This window comes from Felis catus, chromosome E3 (genome assembly GCF_018350175.1).
Source record: "Felis catus isolate Fca126 chromosome E3, F.catus_Fca126_mat1.0, whole genome shotgun sequence".
NCBI classification, from domain to species: Eukaryota; Metazoa; Chordata; class Mammalia; order Carnivora; family Felidae; genus Felis; species Felis catus.
In genome coordinates, this window is record NC_058383.1 from 18,822,648 (window position 1) to 18,840,290 (window position 17,643).

The 17,643-nt window shown below is 51.0% G+C and overlaps 1 protein-coding gene across 5 annotated transcripts; it reads left to right on the forward strand.

The window, feature by feature from the left end:
- Window positions 1-9,290: 9,290 nt before the first annotated feature.
- Window positions 9,291-17,507, forward strand: SPNS1 (sphingolipid transporter 1 (putative)). Of its 5 annotated transcripts, none has more exons than XM_045047644.1 (13): window positions 9,321-9,480; window positions 9,756-10,046; window positions 10,142-10,207; window positions 12,053-12,189; window positions 13,307-13,458; window positions 13,566-13,632; window positions 14,455-14,600; window positions 14,912-15,067; window positions 15,359-15,548; window positions 15,928-15,993; window positions 16,259-16,357; window positions 16,692-16,863; window positions 17,154-17,507. In XM_045047644.1, exons 1-13 carry the CDS (start codon window positions 9,396-9,398, stop codon window positions 17,246-17,248), a joined length of 1,722 nt encoding a protein of 573 aa, XP_044903579.1. In that variant the 5' UTR covers window positions 9,321-9,395; the 3' UTR covers window positions 17,249-17,507. The 5 variants fall into 5 exon arrangements, with proteins under 5 accessions (XP_044903580.1, XP_044903579.1, XP_011288863.2 ...); XM_011290561.4 differs by having other exon boundaries at window positions 9,337-9,480; window positions 9,842-10,046; XM_011290560.4 differs by having other exon boundaries at window positions 9,338-9,480; window positions 9,838-10,046.
- Window positions 17,508-17,643: the final 136 nt, after the last annotated feature.

A 17,643-nucleotide genomic window follows, 5' to 3' on the forward strand; every position in this document is an offset into this window, starting at 1 on the left:
GCATCCATTGTTACTCCTTCCAGGGTAACAGAGACCCCGGTTTTTAGCAAAGCACGGAGACTTCAGAGGGAGGACAGCCAGCCTCCGTTGTAGCCAGCTGCCAGTTCAGGCTGGTGGGTGTAAGGGGGAGAGGGGCGCACCTCGCAGAGCATTTCCCAAAGACGGCGGCAGGAGCCCCTCTCCTTCGCTGTCTTCCTGCTGCTGGACGTAGAACAGCCCTGCGGACAAGAGGCGACCTTGGGGAAAGAAGCCGTGCAGGTGGCACAGGACACAGAGAGACGGAGCCCGGGCCCCAGCCTCTCTGCAGCGTCCTACCGGTCCTCCACTGCTGACCTCGGGGCTGTCCTGGGAGGGGGAGCTACTTCCGTCCTGCCTAAATCACTGCTATTTGAGGACTTCTGTCTCTGGTAACCCAGCCCAGTTCCAGCCCCAGGATGTTGCCATTGCAACATTGTAGTGAGCCTGTTGGGGTCCCTGGCTGAGATTTTTCTCAGGTTTCTCTCCAGGAGTAGAATCACCGGTCACTGAACGTGTATCCTCCCGCCTGGTCTCTCTTAAGCAGTGCCAGGTTGCTGACCACGGTGACTGGACCTCTTTATAAATCCGTTAGCAAGTGCTAGAAGATTCCGGTTTCTTCTTCCCCAGCCCTGAATCTGGGGAGGAGATGGGAAAGACTACTTATTTTAAAAGAATTTGCATTTCTTCTATGTTGAGAGGTTATTCATCCTTTTGATCAAAGGGATTGATCACTTCTCAGGTGGTCATTTTATTTTATTTTAAAATGTTATTTATTTTTATGGATTTTATTTATTATTTTTTAAAATAATTTTTAAAAGTTTATTTATTATTAGAGAGAGAGAGAGAGAGAGAGTAAGCTGGGGAGAAGCAGAGAGAGGGAGACACAGAATCTAAAGCAGGCTCCAGATTCTGAGCTTTCAGCACAGAGCCCAATATGGGGCTCGAACCCACAGACCTTAAGATCATGACCTGAGCCGAAGTCAGACACCTAACCAGTCAGCCACCTAGGTGTCCCTTAAGGATTTTATTTTTAAGGAATCTCTTACACCCAACATGGGTCTCTAACTCACAATCCAGAGATCAAGAGTCACACCCTCCACCAACTGAGCCAAACTGGCACCCCTATTTTCTTTTCTTTTTTTTTCTTTTTTTTTTTTTTTTTTTAAAGATTTTAAGTGATCTCTGCACCCAATGTGAGGCTTGAACTTACAACCCCAATATCAAGAGTCCCATGCTCTTCCCACTGAGCCAGCCAGGTGGCCCGTCAGGTGGTCTTTCTGAACTCTCCCGAAAAAAACCAAAAACAAAGCCAACAAACAGGGGTGCCTTGGTTGCTCAGTAGGTTAAGCTTCTGACTTCGGCTCAGGGCACGACCTTGCAGTTCATGAGTTCAGGCTCCGCATTGGGCTCTGTGCCGACAGCTCCGAGCCTGGAGCCTACTTCGGATTCTGTGTCTCCCTCTCTCTCTGTCCCTCCCCAGTTCATGCTCTGTCTCTCTCTCAAAAATAAACATTAAAAAAAACAAAAAACAAAAAAAAACACAACACTCTCCTGATGAAAAACCTTCAAAACTGGGGTGCCTGGGTGGCTTAGTCAGTTAGGCACCCGACTTCGGCTCATGAGTTCGAGCCCTGACAGCTCAGGGCTCTGACAGCTCAGAGCCTGCAGCCTGCTTCGGATTTCTGTCTCTCTGTCTCTCTGCCCCTCCCCTGCTCACGCTCTATCTCTCTCGAAAATGAATAAACGTTAACAAATTTTTTTAAAAAACACCTTCAAAATTGTAGTAGGCCCTTACTCGGTGTCACGTGCGAAGCTTGGTACTTTTCATGACCTCATTCATCCAAAGAGCACCTAGGAGGTAGGTGGTGGTATTATTCCCATTCTCCAGAACAGAAGCACAGATTAGTGAACCCGCCCCAAACCTCACAGCCACCGGGCGCAGAGCCAGATGGAAGGCCAGGTGGGCCTGATCTACGACAAGACCCGTGCTGCCCAAGCTGGAACCTGCACACAAGTGAGCTTGTGAGCTTGTGGAAACACGTGGCGTCAGCAGTTCTGGGCTGCGGCCGGAGATGTTGCCGTTCTAACGAGCTCCTAGGGGTTGTGGCCGTGCTGGCCACACTTGGGGTAGCAGGATGCTGTTTTGCTTTTTTTTTTTCTATAGCCTCACAGCCTCCCATCTCCCCACCCCTGCTTTTCCTTCCAGAAGCCCCCCCCCCCCCACCGCCATGGGACTGGCCATGTCCTCTGTGTGTCCCCACCTCAGTTCGGAACAGGAGTCTGGCTCAGCGGACTCTTCCTGCCCATCGATCTCTTTCTCCGGTGCTAGACTGTAAGCTCCTTGAAAATAAATACCCTATCTTGTTCTTCTCAAACATCCCTAGCTTGGTGTCTGATGCCTAGTAGTTACCTGACAAATGTTTGTTGAATGAACAACTTCCTCATCGCATGAGCCAGAAACCCGTGTCACTCTGGACACCTCTTAACCCCCATATCCTCTCCGTCACCCACAGCTGCCCTAGGTGGCTAAGAGCGACTCACGTCCCTCCATCCCACCGAGGCCTGCAGCCCGGTCTCCTGCTGCAGCCGCCTGACAAGTTCTGCCGCCCCTTTGGCCCCCTCCAACCCAAGTACAGTGTAGCCAGAAGGATCTTAAATGCAAATCCAATTTTAAAATGAAGGAAATGCTTAACGTGTCCTAGGCCCCAGGCCCAGCCTGGCCCCTGCCTGCTCCCTGGCCGGCCTCCCTCCCCGCACCCTCCTCCATGCTGCCCTCCTTTCAGATTCTGGTGTCCATTATGCTTCCTTCTGTGGCCTTTGCACAAGCTTTCGACTGCCTGGAACTGTTTTTTCTCCCCTCTTAGGAAGTCAGTGTTTGCCACGCCCCCCATATCTGAGCTCAAGGATCACTTCCTCAGCAAGACTCTCAACCTCTCTGACCAGGTCAAATGCCCCTGTTATCAAGTCCTTGTCATACTCATACACCTGTCTTTGTTATTTTATTTTATTTTATTTTATTTTATTTTATTTTATTTTATTTTATTTTATTTTATTTTATTTTATTTTATTTTATTTTATTTCATTTAGTTTACTTATTTATTTATTTGAGGAGAGGGGAAGAGAGAGAGGGAGAGAGAGAATCCCAAGCAGACTCCGTGCTGTCAGCTTGGAGCCCAACGCAGGGCTTGAACCGACAAACTGTGAGATCATGACCTGAGCCGAAACCAAGAGTCAGACGCTTAACTGACTGAGCCACCCAGGGGCCCCCAGATGTCATTTTTTTGTGGCACTTGTCATAGGTGAACTTTTTTTTTCCCAAGAAATTCCACATATATTTTCCAGACCAGTTTCCAAATCAGGTAGAGCAAAAAGTTGGGCTCCAGTTTAAACCAATAGACCTGTACAGACAGATTTATTTATCTGACCTAAAAGTAATTTTATTCCAGAAATCCATCAGATTGAAAAAGCCTGAGCCCAGAGATGAGCACAATGTTTTTTTTCCATTTGGCAAAAACAATTAGCATAAAGATATTTGCCTTTGTAACCAAAAAGTTTTATTTTCATTAATGTCCAGTGGTACTGTATTTGGATCACGGGCTTTTTTAAAAATAATTTTTAGGGGCGTCTGGGTGGCTCCGTCGGTTGAGCTTCAGCTCAGGTCATGATCTCGCGGCTTGTGAGTTCGAGCCCCGCATCGGGCTGTGTGCTGACAGCTTGGAGCCTGGAACCTGCTTTGGATTCTGTGTCTCCTTCTCTCTCTGCCCCTCCCCCTCTTGTGCTGTGTCTCTATCAAAAATAAATGAATGTAAAAAAAAAATTAAAATAATTTTTAACTTTATTAGAGTTTAATTTACATGCCTAACCATTCACTCACTTGAACTGTAAAAGTTCATGAGTCTTAGTAGATGTACGCGGCCCGGAAATGGTTCCTCAGGCCATTTGCATAATCCCCTCCCCTGACCCCATTGTATGAATGTCACCTGTTGGTGGACACTCGGGGCTTTTTCATTCTGGAGGCTATTATGAATAATGATTCTTTAAAAAAAATGTTTATTAATTTTGAGGTGGGGGGAGGGGCAGAGAGAGAGAGGGAGAGAGAGAGAATCCTCAGCAGGCTCCATACCCGGCGCGGAGCCCAACGTGGGGCTCCATCCCACAACCACAAGATGGTGACCCAAGCCAAAATCAAGAGACAGACGCTCAACCGACTGAGCCACCCAGGGGCCCCAGTAATGCTTCTTATGTATATTTGCATACAGGGTGTTTTGTAGCGGCATGTTTTCAATTCTCCTAGGTGATCATCTCCGATGATCACCTAGGAGTGGAGTAATGGGCAAATGTGTGTTTAATTTTGAAGGAAACTGCCGGTTTTCTAAAGTAGCTGTACTATTTGCATTCCTACAAGTACCGTGTGAGGGTCTTAGTTGCTCCGTATCATTTCCAGTACTTGGTGTGATCAATTTTTCTTTTTTTTTAAAGCTATTCTCACATAGTGATATTGTGGTCTTAATTTGTATTTTCCATAATGACTAACAATGTCATATACTTGTTGGCCATTCATGTATCTCTTGTGAAAGTCTGTAGAAATCTATTGCCCATTTAAAAAACTGTGTTATTCTCTTTAGTTTTAAGAGTTGTTTATATATCGAGATATACGTCCCTTGTCAGATGCGTGCTTTGCAAATATTCTCTTTCAAACTGTGGCTTGCCTTTTCACAGGTGCGATTTTACATATGTATGGATATCTGTCTCCTCCAGATCAGCCTCCTGAGGGTAGGGACTCAATCTGCCTTGTCTGACACCTGGCATAATGCCAGGAACATAGTAATGGTTTGTTGAGTAAATTCAGGGACCACAATCGGAAGTTCCTTTCTATCTCTTTCTTTCCCTTAGACCCTCAGGGGAGACCAGGCTTAAGGTTATAAAACATGAAATATCTCATGGGGTGTCACAAGTGAAGGGTATTCGTGACTCAAATGGTTTCTTCTTCTTCTTCTCCTTCTTCTTCTTCTTCTTCTTCTTCTTCTTCTTCTTCTTCTTCTTCTTCTTCTTCTTCTTTTTCTTCTTCTTCTTCTTCTTCAAGTTTATTTATTTATTTAGAGAGAGAGCACAAGGAGGGGAGGGGCAGAGAAGAATCCCAAGCAGGTTCAGTGCTGTCAGCACAGAGCCCTATGCAGGGCTCAGCCCCCTCCCAACCTGAAGATCATGACCTGAGCCGAAATCAAGCGTCCAATGCTTAACTGAGTGAGTCACCTAGGCGCCCCTTGCCTCAAATGTTTTCTTTTCCTTTTTTTTTCAATTAGAATAATAAAGCTATTTTAATTACTATAAATCAGCATTTATGCCTAATATTTTCATTTTTGTCTAAGTGACCTATTTTTTCTTTTTTTAAATTAATTTATTTATTTTTAATTTACATCCAAATTAGTTAGCATATAGTGCAACAATGATTTCAGGAGTAGATTCCTTAATGCCCCTTACCCATTTAGCCAATCCCCCCCTCACAACCCCTCCAGTAACCCTCTGTTTGTTCTCCATATTGAAGAGTCTCTTATGTTTTTCCCCCTCCCTGTTTTTATATTATTTTTGCTTCCCTTCCCTTGTGTTCATCTGTTTTGTATCTTAAAGTCCTCATATTAGTGAAGTCATATGATATTTGTCTTTCTCTGACTAATTTAGCTTAGCATAATACCCTCTAGTTCCATCCACATAGTTGCAAATGGCAAGATTTCATTCTTTTTGATTGCCGAGTAATACTCCACTGTGTGTGTGTGTGTGTGTGTGTGTGTGTGTGTGTGTGTACCACATCTTCTTTATCCATTCATCAATCAATGGACATTTGGGCTCTTTCCATACTTTGGCTATTGTTGATATGCTGCTATAAACATTGGGGTGCATGTGTCCCTTCGAAACAGCCTACCTGTATCTCTTGGATAAATACCTAGTAGTGCAATGGCTGGGTCATAGGGTAGTTCTATTTTTAATTTTTTGAGGAGCCTCCATACTGTTTTCCAGAGTGGCTGCACCAGTTTGCATTCCCACCAGCAATGCAAGAGATCCTCTGTCTCCGCATCCTCGCCAACATCTGTTGTTGCCTGAGTTGTTAATGTTAGGCATTATGACAGATTTGAGGTGGTATCTCATGGTGGTTTTGATTTGTATTTCCCTGATGATGAGTGATGGTGAGCATTTTTTCATGTGTCGGTTGGCCATCTGGATGTCTTCTTTGGAGAAGTGTCTATTCATGTCTTTTGCCCATTTCTTCTCTGGATTATTTGTTTTTTGGGTGTTGAGTTTCATAAGTTCTTTATAGATTTTGGATACTCACCCTTTATCTGATCTGTCATTTGCAAATATCTTCTCCCATTCTGTCGGTTGCCTTTTAGTTTTGCTGACTGTTTCCTTCGCCGTGCAGAAACTTTTTATTTTGATGAGGTCCCAGTAGTTCATTTTTGCTTTTGTTTCCCTTGCCTCTGGAGACATGTTGAGTAAGAAGTTGCTGCGGCCACGGTCCAAAAGGTTTTTGCCTGCTTTCTCCTCAAGGATTTTGATGGCTTTTCGTTTTACATTGAGGTCTTTCATCCATGTTGAGTTTATTTTTATGTATGGTGTAAGAAAGTGGTCCAGGCTCATTCTTCTGCATGTCGCTGTCCAGTTTTCCCAGCACCACTTGAGGAAAAGACTGTCTTTATTCCATTGGCTATTCTTTCCTGCTTTTTCAAAGATTAGTTGGCCATGCATTTGTGCGTCCATTTCTGGGTTCTCTATTCTGTGCCATTGATCTGAGTGGCTGTTTTTATGCCGGTACCATAGTGTCTTGATAATTACAGCTTTGTAATACAGCTTGAAGTCCGGGATTGTGATGCCTCCTGCTTTGGTTTTCTTTTTCAATATTGCTTTGGCTATTTGGGGTCTTTTCTGGTTCCATACAAATTTTAGGATTGTTTGTTCTAGCTCTGTGAAGAATGCTGGTGTTATTTTGATAGGGATTGCATTGAATATGTAGATTGCTTTGGGTAGTATCAACATTTTAACAATATTTTTTCCTCCTTTCCAGGAGCTTGGAATATTTTTCCATTTTTTGGTGTCTTCTTCAATGTCTTTCATAAGCTTTCTATAGTTTTCAGTGTATAGATTTTTACCTGCTTGGTTAGGTTTATTCCTAGGTATGCTTTTTGGTGCAATTGTAAATGGGATTGATTCCTTGATTTCTCTTTCTGTTGCTTCATTGTTGGTGTATAGGAATGCAACCGATTTCTGTGCATTAATTTTATATCCTGCAACTTTGCTGAATTGAAGGATCAGGTCTAGCAGTTTTTTGGTGGAATGTTTTGGGTTTTCCATATAGAGTATCATGTCGTCTACAAAGACTGAGGTCCCAGTTTTGGGACCTTGGGATGTCTTTTATTTCTTTGTCTTGTCTGATTGCAGAGGCTCAGACTTCCAATACTGTGTTGAATAACAGTGGTGAGAGTGGACATCTCTGTCTTGTTCCTGACCTTAGGGGGAAAGCTCTCAGTTTTTCCGCATTGAGGATGATATTAGTGTTGTGTCTTTCACATGTGGCTTTTAGATCTCAAGGTATGATCCTTCTATCCCTACTTTCTTGAGGGTTTTTTTTTTAATCAAGAAGGGATGCTATATTTTGTCAAATGCTTTCTCTGCATCTATTGAGAGGGTCATGTGGTTCTTGTCCTTTCTTTTATTGATGTGATGCATCACATTGATTGTTTTGCAGATATTGAACCAGCCCTGCATCCCAGGCATAAATCCCACTTGGTCGTGGTGAATAATTTTTTTAAATGTATTGTTGGATCCGGTTGGCTAATATCCTGTTGAGGATTTTTGCTTCCATGTTCATCAGGGAAATTGGTCTATAGTTCTCCTCTGTAGTGGGGTCTCTGTCTGGTTTTAGAATCCAGGTAATGTTGGCTTCATGGGAACAGTTTGGAAGTTTTCCTTCCATTTCTGTTTGTTGGAACAGTTTCAAGAGAATAGGTGTTAACTCTTCTTTAAATGTTTGGTAGAATTCTCCCGGAAAGCCATCTGGTGCTGGACTCTTGTTTTTTGGGAGATTTTTGATGGCTAATTTGATTTCTTTACTGTTATGGATCTGCTCAAATTTTCTATTTCTTCCTGTTTCAGTTTTGATAGTTTATATGTTTCTAGGAATTTTTTCAGTTCTTCCAGATTGCCCATTTTACTGGTGTGCTCATAATATTCTTTTATTCTTGTTCTTATTTCTGCTGTGTTGGTTGTGATCTCTCCTCTCTCCTTCTTGATTTTATTTATTTGGGTCCTTTCCTTTTTCTTTTTGATCAAAGTGGCTAGTGGTTTATCAATTTTGTTAATTCTTTCAAAGAACCGGCTTCTGGTTTCATTGATCTGTACTGGGGTTTTTTGGTTTCTGTAGCATTGATTTCTGCTCTAATCTTTATGATTTACTGTCTTCTGCTGGTTTTGGTCAAATGGTTTCTGATAAGACCTCTTGGGGACCCCATGCTCTGCCCATGAGACTCTAGAATTTCACAAGAGCTTAGAGGTCAGCTTGGAAGACAGGTCTTGAAGCTACATTTGCATGGAACTATGTTAATGTTACATCGAGTGTACATTTATTACTGTAACTTGGAGACTGAGGCTGGGGGCACTGAAGAACCATGCCAAGCTACCCTTCGGTGCCAGGGCTCTGGTCTTTGAGTCCAGTCCAGCAGCTAGGAGAATCCCAGATGAGACCACCAGAGGGCGCAAGGGCTTCAGTCTTGGTTGAAGGTGAAAAAAAACAGATGAAGACGGGCGATTAGGGTCTGGGATGCTTCTTTCAGTGTCTACCAAGGAAGCTCAGGAGTTTACAGACAGCTGGCGTGGGGAATTCAAAAGATAGGGCCGGGGATGGGGCGGGTGGCGGGGGGGGGGGGGGAGGGGGGAGTGGAGGGGGCGGTGTTTAACTTTCAACATTCCTTCCACACTTCCTGAGCATGTATGAAGCTCCAACCGGACTAATTGCCGAGGCTGGGAACTGATCGTTGGGATTTCTAGAGATAAGCTACTTCCAGAACATTTTAAGATTCCATGATCTCGTTTCATCTCGTTTGATAAGAAGTGTGCCCGGTGGGAGCTGCAGATAAGGAAGCCGAGATTCCGAGGGTTGGGCGACTTCAGCGGTTCGCTGCGACTCCCTGGGGGAACGCACCCGGTGCGGCGCGGGTCTGGGGCCGTCCCCGGTTACCCCGGCGACCGGCCGGCAGTCACGTGACGGGGGAGCAGGCGGAGAAGCTGGAGAGGCGAGCAAGGTCTACTGCCGGGCTTCTGTAGTCCGGCGGCGGTCACGTGTCCAGGGCTCGCGGGAGGTGGAGTTGGCCCCCCGGCTCCAGCGTCACATGACCGGCTCCGGGACAACATGGCGGCGGCCGTGGTGCAGCGGCGGGGCTGAGCGACAGCGATTGCAGTGGGCTCCTAACAGGGGTGAGGGGTGGCTTCAGCCTGGGCGGGGGAGGGGAGAGGGGCGCGGGGAGGGGTCCGGGCCCTCCTCAGCCTGCTCCCGTCCCCGACGTCACTCGCTTTCCACTCGTCCTCTCCGCGCGCTGCGTCTGCCGGAACGGGGAGGCATGACAGGCAGGGCCTGGCTTCCATCCCAGCCGCGCTTTGTGCTTTCGGGCAAGCGCCTGCCGGTCTCTGGGCGCCCCTCCCTCGCCTGGGTTCCCTCCATCCTCTTTTCTCCAGCCTCCTCCCCTCGCAGGTGGGATCGTCGGTGGGACCGGAGCGCGGGCGGGCGAGGCCCCCCGGGACCATGTCTGGGTCCGACACCGCGCCCTTCCTCAGCCAGGCGGATGACACGGACGACGGGCCGGTGCCCGGCACCCCGGGGTTACCGGGGTCCATGGGGAACTCGAAGTCCGAGGATCCCGAGGTCCCGGACCGAGAGGGGCTGCAGCATATCACCGGCTTGTCTCCGGGCCATTCGGCTCTCATAGTGGCGGTGCTGTGCTACATCAACCTCCTCAACTACATGGACCGCTTCACCGTGGCTGGTACTGACTTCTGGGAGGAAGTCAGACTGGGGGAAGGGAAGGGGGTCCCGAAGGTGGGGCTGCCTCGTCGAGCCCATCTCGAGCCTTCTTCGCAGGCGTCCTTCCAGACATTGAGCAGTTCTTCGACATCGGAGACAGCAGCTCCGGCCTCATCCAGACCGGTGAGTGGAGGCCCCTCCTGGGCACATGGCAGCTTTTCTTCCTTTTCTGCTCCAAATGGGGTTACATGCCGGCATGCCTGAGGCCTTAATAGAGGTAGAGAAGCCAGACTTAGAGGAGGAGATGGTCGTTATTTCTCTGTGGGTTGCCTTGTTCAGTTAGAACACCACATTTTATTTTATTTAAACAAAAAAATTTTTTAACGTGTATTTATTTTTGAGACAGAGAGAGACAGAGCATGAACAGGGGAGGGGCAGAGAGAGAGGGAGACACAGAATCCGAAACAGGCTGCAGGCTCTGAGCGGTCAGCACAGAGCCCGACGTGGGGCTCGAACTCACGGACCATGAGATCATGACCTGAGCCGAAGTCGGACGCTTAACCGACCAAGCCACCCAGGCGCCCCAGAACACCACATTTTAAAAGGCAGTTTAGTGTAATGGTTGAGACAGACCTGGGTTTAAATCTCAGCTTTCCACTTAGGGTGATGGTAGGCAAGGCCCTCAACCTCTCTAAGCCTTACTTTTCCTTGGTGAGAAGGAAAGAGTAGCAACCCAGAACACCTCAGAGGGCTAATGTGAGAATCAGATGCGATGATTAATGCTGTAAAGTGCATGGTGCCGTGTCCGGAGGATGGTAGGCACCGAAAGATAGGGATGGAAGGCGGTGTCTGGAATGGGGAGTGTTGAGTTTTACTTGCTCAGAACGTTGTGGGAGAGGCAAAGCCAAGGCCAGATCCTCCTTTCCTTCCTTTTCCCCTTCCTTCGTTTCTCAAACACTTCTGAGCGCTGACTCTGTGCCAGGCCCTGGAGGAAGAGGCTGATAGCATACACAGAACTTGCCCGAGACCTTTTAGACCCATTGTCTCCTAATCCTCCCATCAGTCAAAGAACAGGTGGTGGTATTATTTTATAGAAGAAGCAGGTAGTAGTCGCTATGTTTTTATAGGGAAACTGAGGCTTAGAGAATTCGGCCTTGCCCAGAGTCACACAAATGAGAGGAGAGGAGGAGTTTGAAACAAGACCTCGAAGGGTTCTTTGCTCCACTCCAGGCCAGTAAGGACTGAGAAGTATTTAAGGCAAAGTCCAGAGGAATGAGAACAGGATCATAGGCCAAGGTCTGCAAAGCTTTAAAGTGTCGAGTTAGAGAAGAAGCAAGTCTTTGTCCGCTCCATTCGCTTTTTCGTTCAACACGTGTTAATGAGCACCTTTTTTATGCAACGCCGTGTGTTCCACGGTGGAAACACAGGAGTGGTCATTATAGGCAAGGTCCTTGTCTTCACGGAGCTGACATTCTACTGGGAATGAGCGGGCCACCGTCCTGAAAAACCTAAGCTGATAACGAGGTCATTTTCTGTAGGCTTATTTTGTAAGAGAAAACAGAGTGACTGTGATCAAGAGAGATTGGATATGTGGGGGTTGGGAAGATGTCTGAGCTGGAGCCTAAAGGTTCTGTGAAGCTCAGGCGAGTGGAGAAACGTTCCCAGTAGAGAGGACAGTGGGTGCCAAAGGTCCTAAGACGGCGTTGAGCTTGGCAGTTGGGCCATTGGGATGCAGAGAAGGGACGGTGGATGAGCATGAGGTTGGAGAGGGAGGGAGGGGTTAGATCGGATCGTGGGCCGTGGTGTGGAGAGTGGATTTTGCTCTTGGCTGGATGGGAGTCAGCTGGGCCATCCGTTCTCCAGTGGAAGGTTTGAAAGATGCCAAAGAGGGGCCTGGGCTTCTCTGGCAGGAAGCACTGATAGTTTCAGGGTTGGGAGTTATTCCTGAGCCCCCTTGCTCTCCCTGAGCTGGGGTCGGGGTGGGGAAGGGGTACCGGGGCTGGGCTGTGACTCTCTGCTTCTCCTCAGTGTTCATTTCCAGTTACATGGTGTTGGCACCTGTGTTTGGCTACCTGGGTGACAGGTACAATCGGAAGTATCTCATGTGCGGGGGCATTGCCTTCTGGTCCCTGGTGACACTGGGGTCGTCCTTCATCCCCAGAGAGGTGAGGCCCCATGCTGGCTCCTGTTTCTGCCCCACCCCCACCCCCACCCCCCACCCATCAGTCTTTGCTGCCATTCTTTGGGGTCGTTGCAGACTGGGCCTGGGGAACTTACGCAGTTTCCTTGGTCCATGCCGTCTTCTCCTCCCTGCTTGCCTGAGTTAATCTGCCCACCCCATCTACTTCCCCTTTCTTCTAGAACATTCTTCTGCCATCCCCTTTCCCCCTAACCATTGACTGCTTACACTCCACACTTAAACACTCCCGCTTCTATACCATGGGAAAGACCTTACCTGGACTGTCTGTCCTCTGTCTTCCTCTTCTGAGTCAGACTGCCCACAAGGTCCCTTGACCGAGCTCCATCCTGGGTGAAGGAGCAGACAGGGAGAGGCTCTCACTTTGCTTGCACTTCCTCTCCTCCCACTCACCCCGGAACACTGCCGGCCAACCTACCCCCAGCACTCCATTGCCAAAGTGACAGAAACCTTTTGGTTGCTAAATGTAGCTCCTGCTTCCTAATCCTGCTCTTGCTAGATCTCCTGGGAGCCTCTGGCTCTATTGACTCACTTCCTCCTTCCGGAAACTCTCCCCTAACTTCTGTGATGCCACTCTTGTGGTTTTCTTCCCGCCTCCTTGGCTGTTACTTCTTTGCTCCTTTGAAATCCCTTCTGTCTGTTCTTACTCTCTGCCCCTGGAACTCTGTCCTCAGCCCCGGGTACTGCATACTCTCCTTGGGTGATCATGCCCTGTCCTTACCTTCAGGTGTCTTTGATAGACGGATAAACTTCCGCCTCAGATCATTATTCACGATTGGAGTGTCTTGGATGGTAGAAATTAAGAGTTGTTCTACACCTGTCGGGGCACGAGATATTGAATAAAACTTGTATCGTCCCGTCCTGGTGATAGCTGTGTGAGCGAGTTATTGTTTTCCCCCTTTTCAGATGAGGAAACTGAGGCTCAGAGAGGTTAAGTTGCTTTCCCAAAGTCACAGCTAGTACGTAGTGGAGCCAGGATTCAAGCTCAGGTCTGTCCAGCTCAGGCCTCGCCCACCATCCCCGCCCCCTCTCCCGAGCCGGCTGGTGAAGGCGGGGTGCCACCTCCCCCATGTTTCGTTCCCCAGCAATTCTGGCTCCTCCTCCTGACCCGGGGCCTGGTGGGGGTCGGGGAGGCCAGTTACTCCACCATCGCGCCCACCCTCATCGCCGACCTCTTCGTGGCAGACCAGCGGAGTCGGATGCTTAGTGTGTTCTACTTTGCCATCCCGGTGGGCAGGTGCGTGGGCCTGGGGCCTGGGGGGGGGAGCACGGGAGGCAGGAGGGCCTGGCGTGGGGGCACGGCTGACCGGCTATCCCCTCTCCTCTCCCATCCCCTTTCCCCAGTGGTCTGGGTTACATTGCAGGCTCCAAAGTGAAAGATATGGCCGGGGACTGGCACTGGGCTCTGCGGGTGAGTTTGGACACAGCCTGGGGGAAGGTCAGCGACGTTGTCACTGCTTCTCCCTTTCCTACCTTCAGACATCTCCTAACCCTAACCACCCCCCCCCCCCGCCTTTTAAGGCAGCGCTCACTCTGCCAAGCCTGTGGGAAGCCATGTGCAGACAGAACTCTTGGTTGTGGGTGGTAGCAGCTCACTGTAAAACTGTAAGCTCCCGGATGGGACTCTATTGGCTCTCATAGTGGAAAGCCCCAGGGTGAGCGTCAGGTAAAGCTGGATCCAGGACTCCCACTCCGTCCTAGGAGTTTGATCATCCTTTTTCTCAGTGCTCCTTTTCCTCTGTGTTAATTTCATTCTCAAGCAAGTGAAAGCTCCACGCATTTATCTTCCCATTTAGAAACCTCGCCACCCTGGATCCTTGAGCACTAAGTCCTGGATGGTGTCTGATTAGATGAGCACGGGTCATGTGCCTGCCACTAAACAATCACCGAGGCCAGGGAGGTTCACACCACTCTTGTCGGCCAAGTCTGGGTTATAAGCCCTGCCCTGTTTGAACCACATGGACTGAGAGAAGTGGGGGGAGTAGTTTCCCAAAAGGAAACTGGGGTGCTGTTACCAAAGAGGGAGCAGTTAGGCTTGCAGAAGCAGGGGGCCCCTAGTGGCAGTTGCTCTGCCCTCCAAACGCACGTTCAGCTTCCTTGAGCACGTGGCTTACTGGGTGTTTGAGGTCTTGGGGCTCGAGTTGCCTTCACACACCCTCACTTTCTCCCATCCCAGGGGTGTGGAGGTGTCCCTGCCTGTCTGTGCCTGTCCTGAAGCCCACTCTTTCCCCAGGTGACGCCAGGTCTAGGAGTGGTGGCTGTTCTGCTGCTGTTCCTGGTAGTCCGGGAGCCGCCACGGGGAGCTGTGGAACGCCACTCAGACTCACCACCCCTGAACCCCACCTCGTGGTGGGCAGATCTGAGGGCTCTGGCAAGGAAGTGAGTTTAGTTCCATTCTAACCCAACATCTGAGCCCCCCCCCCCCCCCCCCCAGGGAGGCCTCCGTATCTGTTCTGAGATTTACAGGAGCATGGTCTTTGTTTTCCGCCAGCTGGCCCTCCCCCAAAGCCAGGTCACCACTGCCCCCTTGTGGCAGATGCTTGAATTACAGGCCCAGATCCTGGGCGCCAAGACAGCTTCCACACCCGTCTCCTAAACTTACTTTAAAAGTAAGCCGGGGAGAGAGAGTAGAAGTCCCCTACCCTGGCACCTCAGTGGAGTCTGAGTTCCTTCTTCCCACCTGTCTTCAGTCCTAGTTTCATCCTCTCTTCCCTTGGCTTCACTGCTGTGGCCTTCGTCACGGGCTCCCTGGCTCTTTGGGCTCCTGCATTCTTGCTGCGTTCCCGTGTGGTCTTGGGGGAGACCCCACCCTGCCTTCCTGGAGACTCCTGCTCTTCCTCTGACAGGTACCCAGATGGGGGCTAGGCTAGGGGTGGCCTGCAGGTGGCAGGGGATGGAGCGGAGAGAGTCATTGATTCAGGGTCAGGCTACTTCTTCTCCCAGTCTCAGTTTTCCTGGCGGAGGAAACCGATGGTAGGATAATGCCTTCCTCTCAGAGCTCCGTGAACCATAGAGTACCTGGATAGACCTGGGGTCAGGGCGGCTGGGATGGAGCATCTTCTCCAGGCGGTGGGGGCGAGGCGAGGGGGCTTTGCAGGCAGAGGGACTGGCTCCCATGTCCCTCCCCCTGCCCCCAGCCTCATCTTTGGGCTCATCACCTGCCTGACCGGGGTCCTGGGTGTGGGCCTGGGCGTGGAGATCAGCCGCCGCCTCCGCCGTTCCAACCCCCGGGCTGACCCACTGGTCTGTGCTGCTGGCCTCTTGGGCTCCGCGCCCTTCCTCTTCCTGTCCCTTGCCTGTGCTCGTGGTAGCATCGTGGCCACCTATGTGAGTAGCCAGCAGGTGTCAAGAGGGGTGTTGTGGGTCTGGGGTGGTGGGACGGTGGGACGGTGCCTCTGCCGGGGCAGGACTGGGGTTCATCAGCATAGTGGTTCAGAGACCACTTGAACCAGAAGGCCTGCTTTTGGACCTCAACTCTGGCTCTTCCCAGCTGTGCGACATTAGGCAAGTGAGTTAACCTCTCTGTGCTCAGTCTTAGCATCTGTGAAATGGGAATAAGAGCTTTGTCTCACAGGGGTGTCGCGAGGATTAAGTTGAATGAGTTAATACGCGGGCCTGGTCCAGGGTCGTGTGTTTGCTCTTGTTGCGACGAGACCAACCCCCCCACCCTCCTCCATCTCCCCGCTTCCAACCTCCCCCCCCCCAGATTTTCATCTTTATTGGAGAGACGCTGCTGTCCATGAACTGGGCCGTCGTGGCTGACATTCTGTTGGTGAGTAGGCGGGCCACTGCAGGGTTAGCCCAGAGGCTGTTGGGAGCAAGGAGTGGGGGGCGGAGGCCTCACTTGCCTTAATTGTGGCCTTCACCCCTTCTTCAAAACCCAGCCCCAGACTGAATTCAGAGTCAGCCCCAGATGGGCCTGGAGTCTGGGCATTCACCCCACTCACGCCTCCGGGCTGGGGTTCACCTTTGACCTCAGCCTAGACTGAGCCTCGGCCCTGTCCTTGCCCTCTGCCTCCCACCCCCCTTCTCCCCAGTATGTGGTGATCCCCACGCGACGGTCCACTGCCGAGGCCTTCCAGATCGTGCTGTCCCACCTGCTGGGCGATGCTGGGAGCCCCTACCTCGTTGGCCTGGTGAGCACCGCCCCTTGGCTGGACCCGGGGTGGGGATCGGGGGACCCTGCGTTCCTGGCACTGGCTGACAGCCGTTGGCCTCAGCTTGAGCTGACTTACAAGGTCTGACCCAGTTGGGTGTTCGTGTGCTCTGCGCCCGGCGCCCCTCACCTCGGAGCCTCAGCCAGGCGGGCAGGACTTCGTTTTGGAAGATTCCGCAGCGAGGCCACGGGGCTGTCCCTGGTTCTCCAGACCACCCTTCTTTGCCAGCTCCCGACTCCTTTGTTCTTCCGCAGTCCGGGGGCTCCCTGTCCGTGACTCGTTCTCCTGGCTCTCCTTTCTCGTCTCCCTGCAGATCTCCGACCGCCTCCGCCGGAGCTGGCCCCCCTCCTTCTTGTCCGAGTTCCGAGCCCTGCAGTTCTCCCTCATGCTCTGCGCCTTCGTCGGGGCTCTGGGCGGGGCAGCCTTCCTGGGCACTGCCATTTTCATTGAGGGTGACCGCCGGCAGGCTCAGCTGCAAGTGCAGGGTCAGTGGGGGCCTTCCCTTTGTCCATCCCTGACTCCTTGCCCAACTTCATGATACCCCGTGCTTGTCCGTCCGTCCATCTGCCCGGACCTGTGTCCCTGGCTTCTCTCAGCCCACGGTTCTTCCCCCATCCTGCTTTGGGTCCGGCTGTCCAACGAGCTGACGCTCCACTGTGCCCGCAGCGCTGGTGGCTCTGCCGCCCCGTGTCCACTTCCCACCGCCCGTCTGTCCCCTCCCTGGCTTTGTGTCTTTCCGTCCATCCAGCCCTGGCTCTGACCCCTCCCTTGGCAGGTCTGCTGCGTGAGGCAGGGCCCACAGATGACCGGATCGTGGTACCCCGGCGAGGCCGCTCCACTCGCGTCCCCGTGTCCAGCGTGCTCATCTGAGGGGCCGTCGCTCGCCAGCGCGCATCCCTATCCCAGCTGGCCCTGGGCCCGCCCCAGAAGGTGCCCGGGCCCGAACCCTTGGACTGGCCCAGCTTCTAGGAACGGCCTCGGGCCGCGTTCCAGCTCCCATACACTACACAGGCAGCGGTCGGTCGGGGCAGGGGGGCGGTGGGTCCGGGAGGGGCCTTCCTCTCTCCTGGAGCAGCCCCAGGGGCTTGGTGCTATTTGTAACTGAATAAAATTTGTAGTCAGACCCCAAGTGCCTGCTCGAGTCTCTCTGGGCGGTAGTATCTCTGGCTGGCAGACCCCAGGACTCCCGGGGCTAGAGGGTCACCTCTGTGGGGACCTTAGGCAAATCCCTGCTCTCCGGGGCCTGGCGAACAGCAGTGTGGGGT

What these genes read in the sequence shown, in the direction of transcription:
- SPNS1 (XM_045047644.1), top strand. Translation starts at nt 9,396, where the DNA reads ATGACCGGCTCCGGGACAACATGGCGGCGGCCGTGGTGCAGCGGCGGG. An exon ending in ACTGGCACTGGGCTCTGCGG is followed by an intron (nt 13,633 to 14,454) that starts GTGAGTTTGGAC and finishes CTCTTTCCCCAG; the next exon opens with GTGACGCCAGGTCTAGGAGT. An exon ending in GGCTCAGCTGCAAGTGCAGG is followed by an intron (nt 16,864 to 17,153) that starts GTCAGTGGGGGC and finishes CTCCCTTGGCAG; the next exon opens with GTCTGCTGCGTGAGGCAGGG.